The sequence below is a fragment of the Nerophis lumbriciformis genome, linkage group LG30 (assembly GCF_033978685.3).
Source record: "Nerophis lumbriciformis linkage group LG30, RoL_Nlum_v2.1, whole genome shotgun sequence".
NCBI classification, from domain to species: Eukaryota; Metazoa; Chordata; class Actinopteri; order Syngnathiformes; family Syngnathidae; genus Nerophis; species Nerophis lumbriciformis.
In genome coordinates this window covers 15322587-15343774 of record NC_084577.2, presented here as the reverse complement: position 1 = coordinate 15343774, position 21188 = coordinate 15322587, and the positions used below count along the sequence as shown (strand labels likewise).

The window sequence follows — 21188 nt, the reverse complement described above, 5'->3', positions numbered from 1 at the left end:
TTGCATAAATCCTGAAAATTTGAAATCGAACCGTGGAGACATTGTGGAGATATTTATACAAATACTTCTTTCATACTTTTGAAAAATGAGCCGTTTGGAATTTGCCCCATTGGAGGCGTTTTTGCCATTGGTGATGTCAGCGGATTATCCATACATGGTATAAATTCATACAAAAGGCTTTGCGCGAGTCCGCCATAGTAGTCCGCGCTGTAGTCAATAAGCTCCTTTTCTTTCGCTATCCTCTTGTTGTGGGGCAGACTGGCTCGTACATGCACATGCATCCTCTGTTGTCGCCATTTCTAACACAAAATCACGTATAGTTCAAACTTATATCTGTCAGTAGACTCGCTAAAGCGCTAAAAAACACCACAAAGATGGCAGGAAGAAGACGTTGTCAAAGTCACGTAAATAAAACCGCCCACAAAACAACGCATCCTGAATAGACTGTCAGAAAGCGGCTTAAAAAAAGTCTGCAAAATATAAACCAAGCAACATTTTTACCGAATAACCACCATGTAGACCACAAGGAAATGTTCAAATGTAGAAAAAAAGATATAATACGACCCCTTTTAAGTAATAGTCATTTCAGAGCATATGCTTCCTAACAAGTCATCTTGCTCTAAAAAATGGGAGTTCAACTGACTTTGCTCATCACTTTGTAAAGTAGTTATTTGACACGACACAAAGCTGCCACTTTGCCTCCTGGATGTTCTCCTCCTGCCCGCAAGGACTTTGAGGATGGCCTATTTTTGTTTGGCCCCGTCTACCTCTGGAGGAAAGCCAAGGACGACCAGGACCAAATGCTTTGGGATCTTAAAACGGCGGCTGATCCCGTGTCTTTGCTCACACCATTGCAGCCAATTCTTTTTATTGATTCCTCTGTCAAATTGGCTGCTTTCACGCTGACACTGGCCACTTTTTGTTTTGTTTTTCAAAGCCATGCTCTGAATTCAGTGCAGTCATTTGTACCGCACGGGCAAGCAATGTCAATAAACTTTTACGAGCTTACTTTAAAGTTTCTGGCTCATGTACCTAATCGCTGCAGCAATAAAGTATGATGTGTTAATCGGGATTATCTTGCAACAGGCCCCAGATGTGAGGCCCATATAGAGATTATGTGTGTTGAGTGAGAGGTACAGGGTTCAAACCCCGGACAAGCCCCCACAAATGAGACCTGTAAACAGATAATGTTTGTTAAAGTACTAGTAGAATGGAAAAATAAGTTGACTTTATATCATACTTGCCAACCCTCACAATTTTTGCGGGAGACTCCCGAATTTCAGTGCCCCTCCCGAAAATCTCCCAGGACAACCATTCTCCCGAATTTCTCCCGATTTTCACCCGGACAACAATATTAAGGGCGTGCCGTGATGGCACTGCCTTTAGCGTCCTCTACAACCTGTCGACGCGTCCGCTTTTTCACCATACAAACAGCGTGCCGGCCCAGTCACATGTTGTATGCGGCTTCTGCATACACACGAAAGTGACTGCAAGACATACTTGGTCAACAGCCATACAGGTCACACTGAGGGTGGCCGTATAAACAACTTTAACACTGTTACAAATATGCGCCACACTGTGAACCCACACCAAACAAGAATGACAAACACATTTCGGGAGAACAACCGCACCGTAACACAACATAAACACAACAGAACAAATACCCAGAATCCGTTGCATCCCTAACTCTTCCGGGCTACAATATACACCCCGCTACCACCAAACCTCGCCCCCCAACCCGTGCCCCAACCCCGCCCAGCTCAACCCCCCACCCCCAATCCCCACCCCCAATGTCCCGAATTCGAAGGTCTCAAGGTTGGCAAGTATGCTTTATATGCTTATTTGTGTTTCATTGTATCCATTAAAACGTATCAAATTGTATTGACAATCTACAAAGTATGTGAAAACACCCTTTAAACATCACAAATTCAGTCAGCCATTTTGAATATTTTGCTCCGAAAACCTTCGGCTAATTTTAGAGATTGACATCACGGTACAAAACGCTTCTCCACTCTGACCATGTTATCAGATCAGCCATGCTGGAAATACGCAAAAATTGGAAAGAGATGTGGTGTTTATCATTCACAATCCTTATGTAAGTCAAGAACACATATGCTTAGCTTTTTTTATGCATTGAAACTAAATAGCTAACAATTGAGTCAACAGATGGAGAGTCCTCTCATTATACTCTCTAAAACATTCATAAAAGCGCAAACAAGACTCCATTTAAATCAAATTAACCAAATATGAGTGATATTGTTATTATAAGCGCCAACGCATACAGACTATTTCAAGGGCACATTGATAGCAGTGAGCTAATACTAGCTTATGCTGCTGTTGTTGACACACTATAAAACAGCTGCTTCTGCTTCGTCTCAAACTTGCTAAAAGTTAGTTCTAAATTATAAATCATGCATCTCTCACCTGGTATTAGACACATGTGGCGATGGACCGACAGACTGCTCGACTTTCGCGAAATAGACCTCAAAAGACACTTCTTGCAGAAACTGTTCTTTAACCCTTCGTGAGGATTGTGATTGATTCTTCATCCAAAGGAATTATGTAAGAGTCTCTTCAGTTGACATCCCAGCGAAAGTGGAAATATTACAATAAGTGTTTGTTATGGTTACTTTGTATGTTACCTAGCAATGCTGCAGATGCTATAATGTCACAATGAAACTGCATCCAGCACTTGGCTTCTAAAATGTATTGGTCATCATCCTCTTTGTGTTCAGGCTCAAAAATATAAGGTCCTGGATAGGGCTGAAACGACGCGTCGACGTAGTCGACGTCATCGGTTACGTAAATACGTCGAGGATGTTTTTGTTTGTCGACGCGTCGCATATTTACGTCACACTACCGTCATGGCGGAGCGCAAAGCAGACGATGCGAGCGGTGCGAGCGAGGGGAAAAAAGCACGCCAAAAGTCGTCAAAAGTGTGGGAGTATTTCAATAAACGGCCTAAGAAGAAACGCTACTTTTACTCCGCTACTTTTATCTACATTCAGCTCGCTACTCGCTACTAATTTTTATCGATCTGTTAATGCACGCTTTGTTTGTTTTGGTCTGTCAGACAGACCTTCAAAGTGCCTGCCTTACTGGTGACGTTTCACTTCGTTCCACCAATCAGATGCAGTCACTGGTGACGTTGGACCAATCAAACAGAGCCAGGGGTCACATGACCTGACTGGCTCCGAGCTAACTTCGGGTGTTACCATTTAGTGGTCAATTGTACGGAATATGCACTGTACTGTGCAATCTACTAATAAAAGTTCCAATCAATCAATCAAAAGTGTGAAGGAAAAAAGACCCTTTTTTTATTTCAACCGTAAAGACTGACTGCACAGTTCCTGTCTTCACAATAAAAGTCCCGCTCCATCGCGCCTGCGCTTTCAAAATAAGAGTCTCCGAAAGCCAGCGCAAACAAGCTAGCAAGCTACGGAGTTTGCCGCCAATGTATTTCTTGTAAAGGGTATAAAAACGAATATGGAAGGTGGACAAATAAGATGCCAAATAACAACCACTTTCATGTGGTATTAGACAGAAAGGAGGAACTTTTTTTCTCCTCCATTTGAAAACGTGGACGTTACCAGCACTGCTTCCTGATTACAATCAATGCAAGTCATGAGAATCAGGTAATACACCAACTTATATTCTTGTCTTCATGAAAGAAAGGAATCTATATGTTAAACATGCATGTATAATTATTAAAACACCTTTAACATGTAAACAAAAACGGCAAAATAAATAAATATAAATTATATACTGTATATATCAATGTATGTATATATATATATATATATATATATATATATATATATATATATATATATATATATGTGTGTGTGTGTGTGTGTGTGTGTGTGTGTGTGTGTGTGTGTGTGTGTGTGTGTATATATATACACATATATATATATATATATATATATATATATATATATATATATATATATATATATATATATATATATATATATATATATATATATATATATATATATGATATGTGTGTGTATGTTACTCAGTACTTGAGTAGTTTTTTCACAACATACTTTTTACTTTTACTCAAGTAAATATTTGGGTGACTACTCCTTACTTTTACTTGAGTAATAAATCTCTAAAGTAACAGTACTCTTACTTGAGTACAATTTCTGGCTACTCTACCCACCTCTGCTAATAATGTTGTTGTATGCACACTGTGTCGAGCGGAAATGGCCTATCATAGCAGCACAACGGCAGCGTTCTTGCCATCACCATCAACTAGTCAATCGTCCGCGTGAGTATACGTTGTCATCATTACACAAAAACATGAATGTGTCATTTGTATCTGCGTTGTAAATTCATAAACTAAAGCACCGTTTCGCTCTGAGAGGAGCGTTTGGCGTGCCTGTTCAGTGTTTACAAAGACGCGCTCCTCTTTAACGCTAATGTTAATTAGTTGTGCAAATACCTTTTACAACATTAACAATTACGTATACTATGTACAAACGAACAATTAACTTTCACTTTAATCATACCATCATTGTTGTGTTATTAAGCAAAATAAGCAAAAGTTTTACTTTTGTTGAAATGTTTACACTGTTGTTACAGAATATTTCGTTTTGCACTTTTTTGTATTGGATGTTTATCTTTATTTTTGCACATTTTAGCAAATAAGCAATACTTTTACTTTTGTTGAAATGTTTACACTGTTGTTACAGAATATTTCCGTTTTGCACTTTTTTGAATTGGATGTTTATCTTTATTTTTGCACATTTTAAAGCAAAATAAGCAATACTTTTACTTTTGAAATGCTTATACTATTGCAGAATATTAAGATTTGCACTGGATGTTTACTTTTATATTTGCACATTAAAAGCAAATAAGCTACTTTTAATTTTGTTAAATGTTTACATTGTTACAGAATATTTTGTCATGTTGTTGTCAATGTTGACTGAGTGGCCATACTTTTTTTTTTGTAAATAAAAGCCATGCCTTTTGAAAAAACTGGCCTACATTTATTTTTTCATCTTCATTTTAAATAAATAAAAAAATCGGTAAAAGGAAAAATAATCTATAGATTAATCGAAAAAAAATAATCTATAGATTAACCGATTAATCGAAAAAATAATCTATAGATTAATCGATAGAAAAATAATCGTTAGCTGCAGCCTTAGTCCTGGATAATAATTTTTCCAAAATTAATTGTTGTTGGCTCTCACAAAGTCTTGTTTAATTACCATTGCTGTTGATGTCGAAGGGATCTCTGGTTCCTAGCGTGACATTCCTCCACCTCGTTATCTCTCAAAATGGCTCGGGAATCTCAGTGAGATTGATACTAATTTGATCACATCTATTTATCCGCAAACTTTGGAAGTCTTTTGGTGTCATAAATCAGATATATGTGATAATAGATTCAATATAGAGGCAACTTGTTTTTCTACTCTACCGGTACTTTAAGTAAGAGGTGCCTGGCTCACATCCCGGACAAGCCCCCAAAAATGATCCCTGTAAACAGACTGTGTGTGTTGAGTTCTGTAACGAATTGATGAGGCAGATTATAGCATCTGTTGTCTGACTGATGGTGATAGAAGAATACCTGCCTTTTCACTAACACAGAGAGGCGGAATTTACCCCTGGTGGTGAAATGGAGATATAACTCCCAATAACAATGTCCATTAAATGACATTAAAGGCTCTTGTATACTAATAAATACATGATAATATAGACATTGTGTCTTGACTATACATACTTATTGATTTGTAAGTTTGAGGTGGCAGTAGAAGACCAAGAGAGAGAAGTCACAAAGAGACGGAGGACTGCCTTATTAAGGACACAAAGTAATCTCGGCGTCACCTGATCGTATTCCGAGCCGGCTTCCAGCAGACTCTGTTGAATGGCGAACTGCAGCAGGTCCTCTTCCTCCTCCCTCATGCTGTCTCTCTGTTTCCCTCCAAGCATGGTGTATCCAGGCGGGGGCTCAAACACACAGGGGGGGATCTCTCCCACTCGACATGACACTGCACACACGGGGAAGGCAAAAGGGCAAGAGATGGAAAGGTGTGTTATATGACACTGAAGGGGATTACACACCAGGAGAGGGAAAGGAAAAAAAAAAAACAAGAAATTCAGGCAGGAAGCTTTCTTTTCAAAATACCCGCATGACTCAGCGATGAGTTACCCAAATGATTATAAGTCCAAACAATCATACGAGCTTAGATCGAGCATCCCCAGAGAGGTTTTTTAGAGGGATTGTACATGATAGCGCTACACCGCACAGCTGCTGGGTAAAACCATGGCTTTTGGGTTTGAGTACAAGAGCTGTAGAGGATAAGTCTGTACACGACAAAACAAAACAAAAGTGTCAGCTTTAAGCTATCAGCATTTTTCTCACCAAGTGTAACTCCATGCCTAAAGCCTATGATTCTATGAAAATAGGTAGTTGGTTGTCAAACTCTTGATATCTTGCCACAAGAGGGCGCTGTCTTTCAAACATGTGGTATAGAAACCTACAGTATTAGTGTCAGAGTTCACCTACATGGTGCTTTCTGGAGTAAGACGGCTGAACTCAAGGCCAGATGACTTTTGACTTTGGTACCTCAACTTACGAATACCCCGACGTAAGAGTATTTTTCAGATTCAAGCTGTCTCTCTGCTTTTTGTTATGTTTTAAAATGTGAGCTTCCCCGCCGTCGGTTAAAGCGGTATTTGTCTACAGCTCACAGCCGGAGATCGACACAATCCTGCCCTCCAAATGTCAGAACTGAGAAAGTTAGTGGGAAGGAAAACAAGCGAAGGAAAACAAATCAGAGAAACGAACGATTAAAAACGTCCAATATTTTGGTCGATGCCAGCAAACATGTTGCAGGCAGCTACAAAAGTCCAAACGACAGACATTTATCCATAAAAATATGGAGAGGCTGCAGAATCTTTGTTTGACATATTTTAGTTTGTTCGGCCTGCTGACTCAACAAATTGGATGATCAAGCATTCCCTTTAGTACACAGACATACACAACACTGGTCGACCTCGCCGGTCTGTCACTTAAAGACGTCCGTGTGCAATAAACAACAATTTCCTACGTCCTTGTTACACGAAGAAGCAGCTACAAAAGTTTGCTCCTCAAGGTAATAACTCTACACTATTATTACATTACTTTATAAAACTATTGTATTGTTTTTCAAACAATGTGTCCTATCTAAAAGTTTGTTCTTCCTTTTAAATGGCATTTTAAATGTTAAAATGTTTGTCTTTTTGAAAAAGCAAGTACATAAAGTAATTATTTATTTAATTTAAAAGGGAGGTATGAGGTGGGAGTGTTTTGAGTTACGAGATTGGTTGTGGAATGAATTGAACTTGTACGTTTTCATTTATATTTATTCATTTATTTCAGGCATTTAAGCTTCTTGATTTTTATACAATGGCTTTATAACAAAATAAATTTTACCCCTAAAAAGTGGGAAGGGAAAGCTACAGTTTACATCGTTATTAGCTAGATAACTAATTGTTACACTGTTCTTGTATGTTTAGGTGTCTACAAGTGTGATTAAGTGTAATTTGACTTTATTTTTAAAACAGGGACAGTACATATTGATGAACACACAAGTATAAATATACAAGATTTTAGCCAGTTATAAATGTCCATCTTTTGTCCTTGCAGCAATTATTGCCAGAAGGGCGACAAGTCCATACACAACATTAAAATGATAATAATAGAAAGTACAGTAGGACTAAAAAAAAATAACAATAAACCAAAATAATAATGACCAGCAATTAAATGACCATAGAAAATTGAGTGCTTAAGTGCTAATGTGCTTGAGTGTTAAGATATACAGATTAAAATTACATATTGCCCATTACAAAGTGCTAATTCACAAGTTTGCAAAGTGCTGGTGTACATTTCACATTGCCCTATTGCACTTGTGCAGGTATTATTACACACGTTTGTATACATAGTTGTGATTTTGTACGCACAACATTTGCATACATAATAAAGTGTATGTAAGCAGACAGGGTCACAAGACTGGTTTATTACCAGCAACAGCCCTCCCCAAAAAACAACCCATACATTAAATCAATTAAATACAGTTATCAATGACATCATTTACATGTAATACTACAACACATCCAGTGAAAGTTGATGTTCAAAGTTTATCACTTTGAACATCAAATATGTTGTCTTTGTAGCATATTCAACTGAATATGGGTTGAAAATGATTTGCAAATCATTGTATTCCGTTTATATTTACATCTAACACAATTTCCCAACTCATATGGAAACGGGGTTTGTATATTCACACATCTACAATAGGCTGGACTAAATATGCCGTCTTACGATGCATTCAGTTATGTATTTGTCAACTTTTAAAATTCAGTTCTGCCTTCTTGCCTTATTTAAAATATATTTTCAACCCCCTTTTGTGTGACAGTGACAACCATCACTGATGAGTCGAGTTGTAAATTATAACTCTTTTCAAAAGTTCTCAAGAGGAAGCTACAATGAGGGGGCAAAGGGTGGCTCTGGAACCGCTGATTGCCAACCCCGGCCATAAAGCATCACTTACTTCCTTGTAGTGTTGTCCCGATACCAATATTTTGGTACCGGTACTAAAATTATTTCGATACTTTTCGATACTTTTCGATATTTTTCGATACTTTTCGATACTTTTCGATACTTTTCGATACTTTTCTAAATAAAGGGTACCACAAAAAATTGCATTATTGTCTTTATTTTAATAACAAATCTTAGGGTACATTAAACATGTATTTGTTATTGCAAGTTTGTCCTTAAATAAAATAGTGAACATACTAGACAACTTGTCTTTTAGTAGTAAGCAAACAAACAAAGGCTCCTAATTAGTCTCCTGACGTATGCAGTAACAAATTGTGTCATTTTCCATTCTATTATTTTGTCAAAATTATTAAGGACAAGTGGTAGAAAATGAATTATTCAACTACTTGTTCATTGCTTACTTTCTCTTTTAAAGGGGAACATTATCACAATTTCAGAATTGTTAAAACCATTAAAAATCAGTTCCCAGTGGCTTATTATATTTTTCGAAGTTTTTTTCAAAATTTTACCCATCACGCAATATCCCTAAAAAAGCTTCATAGTGCCTGATTTTAACCACCCGTCCATTTTCCTGTGACGTCACATAGTGAAGCCAACACAAACAAACATGGCGGATAGAACAGCAAGCTATAGCGACATTAGCTCGGATTCAGACTCGGATTTCAGCGGTTTAAGCAATTCAACAGATTACGAATGTATTGAAACAGATGGTTATACTGTGGAGGCAGGTAGCGAAAACGAAATTGAAGAAGAAACTGAAGCTATTGAGCCATATCGGTTTGAACCGTATGCAAGCGAAACCGACGAAAACGACACGACAGCCAGCGACACGGGAGAAAGCGAGGACGAATTCGGCGATCGCCTTCTAACCAACGATTGGAATGTGTTTGTTTGGCATTAAAGGAAACTAACAACTATGAACTAGGTTTACAGCATATGAAATACATTTGGCAACAACATGCACTTTGAGAGTGCAGACAGCCCAATTTTCATCAATTATTATATTCTGTAGACATACCCTCATGTCAGCAGGCCAGGGAAGCTAGGGTCGATATTCTTCTCTTGATCATCTTCGGGACGGTGTGAGCCAAGACATCTAGGGGGTTTAGCTCGCTCGTCTGCAGGAACAAACTGCCGCCATTGCTTGCCGTGCTAGCGAGGTCCTTTGTCCCTGAATTGCTCACACACTCCGGCAGATTCAATGGTGGTCTGGCGGCAGATTTCTTTGACTTTATCGTTGGAAATGCATCTGCTTTGAGTGTCGCAGGATATCCACACATTCTTGCCATCTCTGTCGTAGCATAGCTTTCATCGGTAAAGTGTGCGGAACAAACGTCCAATTTCTTGCCACTTTCGCATCTTTGGGCCACTGGTGCAACTTGAATCCGTCCCTGTTCGTGTTGTTACACCCTCCGACAACACACCGACGAGGCATGATGTCTCCAAGGTACGGAAAACAGTCGAAAAAACGGAAAATAACAGAGCTGATTTGACTCAGTGTTTGAGAAAATGGCGGATTGCTTCCCGATGCGACGTCACATTGTGACGTCATCGCTCCGAGAGCGAATATTAGAAAGGCGTTTATTTCGCCAAAATTCACCCATTTAGAGTTCAGAAATCGGTTAAAAAAATATATGGTCTTTTTTCTGCAACATCAAGGTATATATTGACGCTTACATAGGTCTGGTGATAATGTTCCCCTTTAACATGTTCTATCTACACTTTTTTTCGAATGTAATAATAATTTTTTATTCTGTTGTTTGATACTTTACATTAATTTTGGATGATACCACAAATTTGGGTGTCGATCCGATACCAAGTCGTTACGGGATATCATACATTGGTCATATTCATATTGAACGTTACTTTTTAGAGGCGGTATATTACCGAATATGATTCATTAGTATCGCGGTACTATACTAATACCGGTATACCATACAACCCTACTTCCTTGCTATTAGTTATTTTGTGAACCCCCAATAAGAGATGATTGCAGCAACCTGGTACAATAATCTACTGGTGATTTCATAACAAGGTGCTTCACCGATGCACCAATGCTTTTTGTCAATGATGTCGCCTGTGACCAAGTCCAATATTTGACCCGTTCTCCTGCACATTTTTTCTGTGACTGAGTGAATCCTTTGCAAATTGGCGATGTTAGTACGCCTCATTAAAACATTTGGTATTGATCGTTTTGCTTCACTCAGCATTCGCCCACTATAGATTTTGACACACTGTAATGAAGACGTGTGCGTCCTTACTGGTGGAGCTGGAGCTGGAGACACTGGAAGAGTCGCTGCCAGGAGAGGGGGTGTCTGTCCTCAGGGTGTACCTCTGTCCGTCCCCTTCCACGCTCGCCCCCTCCTCGCAGCCGTTCAGATTGCTAAAGGTTATTCTGGCGTTCAGAATGTGGTAGAGAGGGATCTCTGCGGGAGGTAAAAATGACATTTGATGCTGACCCTGTTCCCTTAACTTCCTTCCATCTACACAGTATATCTGCTAATCAACCTTTCCGTCTTCATTCTACCAGTCACTGTTTTGACCTGGCTTCTCGAGCACTCACCGATCTTGACAGGGAAGCCGGGCGGCAAGCGAAGCGTGATGAAGTCGCGCAGCTTGGCAAAAAGAGCGTTGGAGATCGCCATGAGATCGATGATGGGCGCCACTTGCTCTGCCAGCGACAGTGGATGAGACTCGCACAGCCAAAGCTTCGCTTTGAATCTGGAGGACAAATATGCAGATTAATAATTACCGTGGCTAATACAAGACACATTCAGACATCGGATAGATAGAACGTGGCGGTCGACAAGTCTCGTGAGTCATTCGGTCGATTGATCGCAACATTGAAAATTATATATTAATATAAAAACCTTGCAACACATCGACTTCCGTGTCATCTCAGCTTTAATGAGACAGTGATCAATGGTCAGCGGAATACTAAATATGACAAAGCAGAGACGTACAGGAGGACCCGATTGGCTGAGTTACGTTATAGTAGCAATTTTGAGCCATGCAGGAAATGGACATGAACATGGTGACAGCAAACACAGGGTCATTACACAGAAAAGTAGTCTTCTGTAACTCACGGTACAAACAGAATAACAAGACATGTAATCCAACAGGGAAACCCACAACACAAACGACTACCAATGAATGTATGCAGAAAACAAACGATTACCGTATTTTCCGGACTATAAGGCACCCTTAAAATCCTTTTTTTTCCTCAAAACTCGACAGTGCGCCTTGTAACCCGGTGCGCCCAATGTACGGAATAATTCTGAATGTGCTTACCGACCTCGAAGCCATTTTATTTGGTACATGGTGTAATGATAAGTGTGACCAGTAGATGGCAGTCAAACATAATAGATACGTGTAGACTGCACTATGATGTCAATATAACGCAAGTAAACAACACCAACATTGTATATGTTCCATTGAAAATATACAACATTACACACGGCGCTCAAAAATCTATCAAAATGTTTTAATATGACTTTGGTAAGCTATGAAGCCGCACCACTTTATGGATTGTCGGCGCATTAAACATAGGAGTATTATTATGGTGTGTGTATAAGGTAGGACATATTATCTGGTGATCTGTTTCGCAATATTATGCAAAACCAACTTTTCTTACCTTCTGGTACCTGCTGATCTGTATTTGGGATCTGCATAAATCCTGAAAAATTGCGCGCGTCCGCCTTCGTAGTCCGTGATGACACCGTAGTCAATAAGCTTCTTCTTTTTCTCTATCTTCTTGTCATGTGACATTCACCTCCGCTGTTGCCATTTCTAATATAAAGTAGTGTAAAGTTCTTACTTATATCTGCCATGAAAGCGCTAAAACATACCAGTATAGTGAGTTTATGTTATTCACCCAATTATTAGAGAGTTCCGGTCAGACGTTTTTTCATGGACACATTTCCGGCCTTGTTGTTGTTTCCGGATGAGGAGATGCTGCTCCGTTGCTGATTTAAGTAAAGTCTGAATGTCATTGAAACAGTTATCTCTATCTTTTGACACTTCTTCCACTCCCGTCCTTGCACGCTACACCGCTACAACAAAGATGACGGGGAGAAGACGCTGCCGAAGGTGAGCCACGTAAATAAGGCCGCCCACAAAACGGCGCATCCAGAAGCGACTGTCAGAAAGCGTCTTGAAGATGATCATGATCTGTGAAACATAATCTATGCAACATTTTGACCTAAGAACCACCATTACATGTTATGTAGACCACAAGGAAGTGTTTTCCATTTAGAAAAAAAAAATAAAAAATATATATATATATATATATATATATATATATATATATATATATATATATATATATATGATTCCTCTAATGCGCCCTATAATCCGGTGCACCTTATATATGACAAAAGATCGAAAATAGACCATTTATATATAATCCGGTGTGCCCTATGGTCCGGAAAATACGGTAAGCTTTAACAACAAACCCAACATTTGCAAAGATACAAAATGCCCTCAAGGCATGCTGGGTTGTCCACAAGCAACTCCCTACCTCCAAGTCCTCCAGTCATTAATTTTCTACCACTTACGCTGTTTAAGGATCACGGGTAGAGATGTCGCGATCCCGATCATGGGATCAAATCAATCAATCAATCAATCAATCAATGTTTATTTATATAGCCCTAAATCACAAGTGTCTCAAAGGGCTGCACAAGCCATAACGACATCCTCGGTACAGAGCCCACATAAGGGCAAGGAAAAACTCACAACCCCCAATGGGTCCCGACTCTGGACAGCCAGCACTTCATCCATGGCCACCGGACCTGTGTGTCTTCCCCTCCACAAGGGAGAGGGGGGCAGAGGAGAAAAGAAAAGAAACGGCAGATCAACTGGTCTAAAAGGGGGGTCTATTTAAAGGCCAGGGTATACAAATGAGTTTTAAGATGGGACTTAAATGCTTCTACTGAGGTAGCATCTCTAACTGTTACCGGGAGGGCATTCCATAGTACTGGAGCCCGAATAGAAAACGCTCTATAGCCCGCAGACTTTTTTTGGGCTCTGGGAATCACTAATAAGCCGGAGTTCTTTGAATGCAGATTTCTTGCCGGGACATATGGTACAATTCAATCGGCAAGATAGGCTAGAGCTAGACCGTGTAGTATTTTATACGTACGTAAGTAGTAAAACCTTAAAGTCACATCTTAAGTGCGCAGGAAGCCAGATCAGGTGCCGATGTTTGCCTTTTCTAACTGATCAAGACAATGAGCTGTCAAGCCCAGACGATCTTTACCGCAGCTGTGTCCAAGTGTTTACATGCTAAAGATTGTACTCACGCGAAGGATTCCTTCAAAAGTGATGCACGATCAGGAAGACACAATTACATTTCCATATTCCTTGTTGCACACATGAAAGAGTTGCATGAATTCAAGGAGGCTCAAGTTTGAGAGCAAGTTGATTATAAGGCGCACTGTCGATGAGCAGGTCTAGTCAGGTCTATTTTCGTACAATAGGCGCACCGGATTCTAGGACCCGGCCATTAAAGGGGTTATATTTTTTTTATTTTTTTTCCAAATGTAAAACACTTCCTTGTGCTCTACATAACATGTAATGGTGGTTCTTTGGTCAAAATGTTGCATAGATTATGTTTTACAGATCATCTTCAAGTCGCTTTCTGACAGTCGCTTCAGGATGCGCAGTTTTGTGGGCGGTCTTATTTACGTGGCTCACCTTCGACAGCGTCTTCTCCCCGTCATCTTTGTTGTAGCGGCGTAGCGTGCAAGGACGGGCGTAGAAGAAGTGTCAAAAGATAGAGCTAACTGTTTTAATGACATTCAGACTACTAAAATCAATGATGGAGCAGCATCTCCTCATCCGTGGCTCACAAGTGCAATAACAACGCCTGAAATGTGTCCCGTGAAAAACAGTCCGACCGGAACTCTCTAATAACTAAAGTTCCTTGGGTGAATAATGTAAACTCACTACACCGGTATGTTTTAGCACTTTCATGGTGCATTTACTGACAGGCATAAGTAAGAACTTTACACTAGATAGATAGATGGATAGTACTTTATTGATTCCTTCAGGAGAGTTCCCTCAGGAAAAAACAAAAAACAAAACTACTTTATATTAGAAATGGCAACAGCGGAGGATGAATGTCCCATAACAAGAAGATAGAGAAAAAGAAGAAGCTCATTGACTACGGTGTCGACACGGACTTCAAAGGCGGACGAGCGCAAATTTTCAGAACCTATGCAGATCCCAAATACAGATCAGCAGGTACCAGAAGGTAAGAAAAGTTGCTTTTACATAATATTGCGAAACAAAACGCCAGACAATATGTCCTACCTTATACACACACCACAATAATACTCGTATGTTGAAGCACAGTACAATCCATCAAGCGGTGCGGCTTCATAGCTTACCAAAGTCGTACTAAAACATGTTGATGGATTGTGGAGCGGCGTGTGTAATGTTCTATATTTTCAATGGAACATATACAATTTTGGTGTTGTTTCCTTGAGTCATATTGCAGTCTACACGTATCTCTTATGTGTGACTGCCAGCATATTGCAGTCTACACGTATCTCTTATGTGTGACTGCCATCTACTGGTCACACTTATCATTTCACCGAACTAACAAAGGTCTTAACTCATTCTCTTTCTATGCCACATCAATGTGGAATGCGCTCCCAACAGGTATAAAAGAAAGGGCATCTCTATCCTCCTTCAAGACCGCAATAAAAGTTCACCTCCAGGCAGCTACAACCTTAAACTAACACCCCCTCTCTCTCTCTCTCTCTCTCTCTCTCTCTCTCTCTCTCTCTCTCTCTCTCTCTCTCTCTCTCTCTCTCTCTCTCTCTCTCTCTCTCCCCCCCCCCCCCACTACTTGCTGTCCATATCCTACCAAGTCAGACCTACACTGTTCCAATATCCATTTCTCTGTTCTCAATTGTTGATGACTGACGATAACAACCAAACCCAACCCTTGTTCCGCACACTTTACCGACGAAAGCTATGCTACAACAGAGATGGCAAGAATGTGTGGATATCCTGCGACACTCAAAGCAGATGCATTTCCAACTGGACTGGACAGATCAGCTTTCAGGAAAAGAGAGCGGATGAGGGTATGTCTACAGAATATATTAATTGATGAAAATTGGGCTGTCTGCACTCTCAAAGTGCATGTTGTTGCCAAATGTATTTCATATGCTGTAAACCTGGTTCATAGTTTTTAGTTTCCTTTAATGCCAAACAAACACATACCAATCGTTGGTTAGAAGGCGATCGCCGAATTCATCCTCGCTTTCTCCCGTGTCGCTGGCTGTCGTGTCGTTTTCGTCGGTTTCGCTTGCATACGGTTCAAACCGATATGGCTCAATAGCTTCAGTTTCTTCTTCAATTTCGTTTTCGCTACCTGCCTCCACACTACAACCATCCGTTTCAATACATGCGTAATCTGTTGAATCGCTTAAACCGCTGAAATCCGAGTCTGAATCCGAGCTAATGTCGCTATACCTTGCTGTTCTATGCGCCATGTTTGTTTGTATTGGCATCACTGTATGACGTCACAGGAAAATGGACGGGTGTATATAACGATGGTTAAAATCAGGCACTTTGAAGCTTTTTTTAGGGATATTGCGTGATGGGTAAAATTTTGAAAAAAACTTCGAAAAATAAAATAAGCCACTGGGAACTGATTTTTAATGGTTTTAACCCTTCTGAAATTGTGATAATGTTCCCCTTTAAGTGCGCCTTATAGTCCGAAAAATACGGTAATTGTCCAGCCGTACAACAACCCCCACCCTAACATATTTTATGTGGTACAGAAAATGGAGGTTTGAATTAACTACATGCTTGGATAGGCACAACATATGCTGAATTGGCATGATACTCTTAGGTATCTGCATTGATATCTATTATCAATGCAGAGGCGTGTGATAAACACTAGAGAAAGCCCCACTGTCATTGTGTTGACTTGGCAGCCACTCCGCAGTGATCTTATGCATGGCTGCCTCTGTCTCTGCCTGCCTGTCTGTGTGTCGGTCTGCTGCCTCACCTCTGGGTCTTAGTGGTGAGTTGGCACGTGTGGCCAATGTCCCTTTGACTCGGTGATGAGCTGGGGTTGAAGTATTCCTCAGCTGTCAGTGCTGATGGGTTGGTCACTGCAGGACTTGACATCTGGGTGACATGGGCCTGTAGAGCAATGGCAAAACAAATATTTTTGGATTAATAATCAAATATAATTGAACAAACCTTACAGTGAATTGTCAACACTGTTCATGTGTCATTGTATCATTTTCAGATTCAACTGTGCACAATCACTCACCCCATTGTTCGGGCCCATGTGTTGTTCTGCGATCCCGAGGAAGTTCTGCAATGGAGTCTTCCCACCTGCTCAGACACACACAGAAGCTAAAGTAACATAAAATAAACCCCTTAAAAACAAACACAATGGTCACAATACCAAGAAAACCTCTGTAAGGCTGGCTACGGAGAACCTGAAAAATGTATTTCCTCTCCCTGTTCTCTTCATAACATGTCTGTCAGGCATCTTCAAGGAGTGAGTAGTTTTAACCCTCGGGGGACAAAGGCTGAGTTTTTTTTACTGCCGTGTTACAGACACTGTTTGGAAACAATTCAGGTATGTAAATAAACATTTACAAAATGTTTCTGTGTAAATAACTCTTTTCACTAGATAATGGCTTTTTTTGCCGATATCCGATATTGTCCAACTCTTAATTACCGATTCCGATATCAACCGATACCAATATATACAGTCGTGGAATTAACACATTATTACGCCTAATTTTGTTGTGATGCCCCGCTGGATGCATTAAACAATGTAACTTTACCATGAATTGATTAACGTGAACCCCGACTTAAACAAGTTGAAAAACTTATTCGGTGTTACCATTTAGTGGTTAATTGTACGGAATATGTACTGTACTGTGCAATGCAAGTTTCAATCAATCAATCAAAAACAAGGTTTTCCAAAATAAGAGAACAACTTCAACTCCAGTTATGGAAAAAAGTGCCAACATGGCACTGCCATATTTATTAATGAAGTCACAAAGTGCATTATTTTTTTTTAACATGCCTCAAAACAGCAGCTTGGAATTTGGGACATGCTCTCCCTGAGATAATCCTGATACCGGGGTGGGCGGGGACTGGGGGGCGGGGTTTGGTGGTAGCGGGGGTGTATATTGTAGCGTCCCGGAAGAGTTAGTGCTGCAAGGGGTTCTGGGTATTTGTTCTGTTGTGTTTATGTTGTGTTACGGTGCGGATGTTCTCCCGAAATGTGTTTGTCATTCTTGTTTGGTGTGGGTTCACAGTGTGGCGCATATTTGTAACATTGTTAAAGTTGTTTATATGGCCACCCTCAGTGTTACCTGTATGGCTGTTGACCAAGTATGGATGGCATTCACCTGTGTGTATGCGTGTAAAAGCCACATATATTATGTGGCTTGGCCGGCACGCTGTTTATATGGAGGAAAAACGGACGTGACGACAGGTTGTAGAGGACGCTAAAGGCAGTGCTTTTAAGGCACGCCCTCAACATTGTTGTCCGGGTGGAAATCGGGAGAAATTCGGGGGAATGTTTGCCTCGGGAGGGGCACTGAAATTCGGGAGTCTCCCGGGAAAATCGGGAGGGTTGGCAAGTATGCCCTACGTCCGTGTTTTACCGGATATGTACCGCTCCATACAGCGGCGTAATAAAAATTCATGAATTTTAATTTTTTAAACCGATACCAATAATTTCCGATATTACATTTTAATGCATTTATCGGACGATAATATCGGACATCTCTACTTTTTACAACGTATATATCTGGGGATTATAGTCCAGTGCGGCTAATGTACGGGGGAAAAATGTCTTCTAAAATTGTGTGGATGCGACTTATATCCCGGTGCGTTCTAGAGCCCGGAAAATACTGTATTACCGCATTAATTATGTATTTAATCGCACAATTTAGTTTGATCGCTCATGCTCCTTCACATGTTAAAATCCCTTTTATAAATGTGTGCGACATATTTCGGGCTTAAACAGGATTGTGCTTCTACACATTTAGCTTGTTAGCTTCCTTTGTCGAAGGTCAATAGCAATTGAAGAGAAACAGGGTTGGGTCTTGAGCTGAATGTATTCTAATAATAATAGAAAACACTTTAATTGAAAACGTTGAACCGAAACCAAAGAAGAACATGAGTAATGGGAGGATTTGGAGGGGGAGGAGCAATATATACCTTTTTTGTGGGCGTCAATTACTCGCAGTTTTTCGCCATTCGCGGGTGGTCTAGAACAGGGGTCGGCAACCTTTACCACTCAAAGAGCCACTTTGACCAGTTTCACAAATTAAAGAAAACAATGGGAGCCACAAAAATCTTTTGTAATTTAAAATGAAATAACATTGCATACAAAGTTGTTTTTTTTGCTTTGTGCTATGTTTAAACCAAGGGTCTCAGACACGGGGCCCACACCTTAATTTGAAAATTGAATGTTAGTGCGGCCCGTGAGTTTTATATGAGTGGCACTTGATAGCGTCATACTTGTCAACCCTCCCGATTTTTCCGACAGACTACGAAATACGAGGCAACTATTCTTTCGAACGTGCCGTGAAGGTACAGCATTTAACACCCACTACAACCAGCGTGCCGGTCTAGCTACACGTTGAATGGGGCTTCTGCTTGCTCATGTATGCGACAGCAAGGCATACTTGCTCAACAACCACACAGGTTACACTGACGGTGGCGGTATAAAAAACTTTAACACTCTTACTAATAATGCGCCACACTGTGAACCCACATCAAACAAGAATGACACACACATTTCGGGAGAACATCTGCACCGTAACACAACATAAACACAACAGAACAAATACCCAGAATCCCATGCAGCCCTAACTCTTCCGGGCTACATTATACACCCCCGCTACCAAACCCTGCCCACCTCAACCGACGCACGGAGGGGAGGGCGGGGGGTGTTGATGTGTGGGGGAGCAGGGTTGGGGTGGGGGCGGGGTTTGGTGGTAGCAGGGGTGTATAATGTAGCCCGGAAGAGTCAGGGCTGCATGGGATTCTGGGTATTTGTTCTGTTGTGTTTATGTTGTGTTAAGCTGCGTAGATGTTCTCCCAAAATGTATTTGTCATTCTTGTTTGGTTTTGGTTCAAAGTGTGGCGCATTATTAGTAAGAGTCTTAAAGTTGTTTTATATGGCCACCATCAGTGTAACCTGTGTGGCTGTTGACCAAGTATGCCTTGCTGTCACTTACGCGTGCAAGCAGAAGATGCATATAACAAAAGGCTGGGCTGGCACGCTATTTGTACAGATTGTAGAGGGCGCTAAATGCTGTACAATCATGGCACGCCCTTATTATTATTGTTAGGGTGAAAATCGGAGAATATTAATCCCCGGAGCTTTCTGCGAGAGGCACCAAAATCCGGAAATCTCCCGGGAAAATCGAGAGGGTCGTCAAGTATGCAGCTGAGCCGCATCAGAGGGATCAAAGAGCCGCATGCGGCTCCGGAGCCGCGGGTTGCCGACCCCTGGTCTAGGAACACTGTATTCAATTACCTTTAATCTTGTTCTTGTTCTGGTCTGACAAATGGTCCGTTCGGGTCCTAGTGAGAAGCTCCACATTGGAAGCAGCATAGACCTAAAAAAATGAAAGGAAGGCTTAGCATCATTGTGATGACAAAGTAACGTACCAAATGATGGGACTCGGGGCAATAAATAGCAGCTCATTTTTATCACTATCATAAAACGATTTTTTTTTAAAACATTCTCCCTGCAATAATATACAGTATAGCAACACAATCCATCACACTGTAATGTTCTCTCACAGCCCTATCAAGCTACTCTACACAAGAGGAAAGAAGTGAAAATAGCTACCAGGATGCCAAACGGTTGAGAACAGAGCAGGTCAACTGAGCTTGTTTATGTTATCTTAAATCTGGATCAGTGATGTAGAAAACAGCATTGTCGCTGCTGAGCCTTTGGGAATTGCTTTTAAACCACTCAAGATAAATGATCCTCCATGTCTGACAATCCATCCTTTGTGACGCTTGAGAAAACAATCTACATTGTCTGGGATAGTTTGCGGTTCCGACTTTAGGGGCAATTCTGACAAGTTGTGATGATAACTCAAGCATGTAATTTTTTTTAAATAGCGAAGTTTAAAATCACTTTTTTCAATCCGCTTGAACAAGACACTTGCGTTGAAGTGTCATGTCAGGAAATACTCCATCATGTTTTGATAGTAGTGTTTTATCTGGACAGTGTGAAAAATCTGACGTCTGTCAGCGCGCTCTACCTTGGCTTCGTATCCGTTCACAGTCTCAGTCTTCTCACTCCTCCAGCCCAGGATACCCGTCTTATTCCTGCAAAGAGGAATCCACAGTACATTGCTTCGATTAATTCACACACACACAAAAAAATTTGCGTTAAAAAATAACCCAATTTCAACCCAACTGATGGTTCAGAAAAGGAGGAACCCCTTATTTGAGTTATTTTAACTCAACATTTTGGGTTAATTGTTTTCAACCCAACTTTTGCGTTGAATTATTTAACCAAAAAGTTGAGTTAAGATAACTTAATGTTGGGTTTATTCTAGAGATAAATGCGTTAAAATGTAATATCGGAAATTATCGGTATCGTTTTTTTTTTTTATTATCG

The 21188-nt window shown here is 40.4% G+C and overlaps 1 protein-coding gene across 3 annotated transcripts in view; it reads right to left on the bottom strand.

The window, feature by feature from the left end:
• Positions 1-21188, bottom strand: part of ankrd13b (ankyrin repeat domain 13B) — a 157119-nt gene that overhangs the window by 8657 nt on the left and 127274 nt on the right. For 2 of the 3 annotated variants that reach the window (XM_061925624.1, XM_061925625.1), the window contains 7 exons: positions 20827-20893; positions 20088-20169; positions 16845-16909; positions 16575-16711; positions 11115-11272; positions 10813-10977; positions 5836-5999 (listed from right to left, as the gene is read on the bottom strand). In XM_061925624.1, the coding sequence (XP_061781608.1) occupies positions 5836-5999; positions 10813-10977; positions 11115-11272; positions 16575-16711; positions 16845-16909; positions 20088-20169; positions 20827-20893 (838 nt within the window). Of the gene's footprint in view, positions 1-5835; positions 6055-10812; positions 10978-11114; positions 11273-16574; positions 16712-16844; positions 16910-20087; positions 20170-20826; positions 20894-21188 lie in introns of all 3 variants that reach the window. The other variant, XR_009810570.1, reaches the window with a different exon arrangement.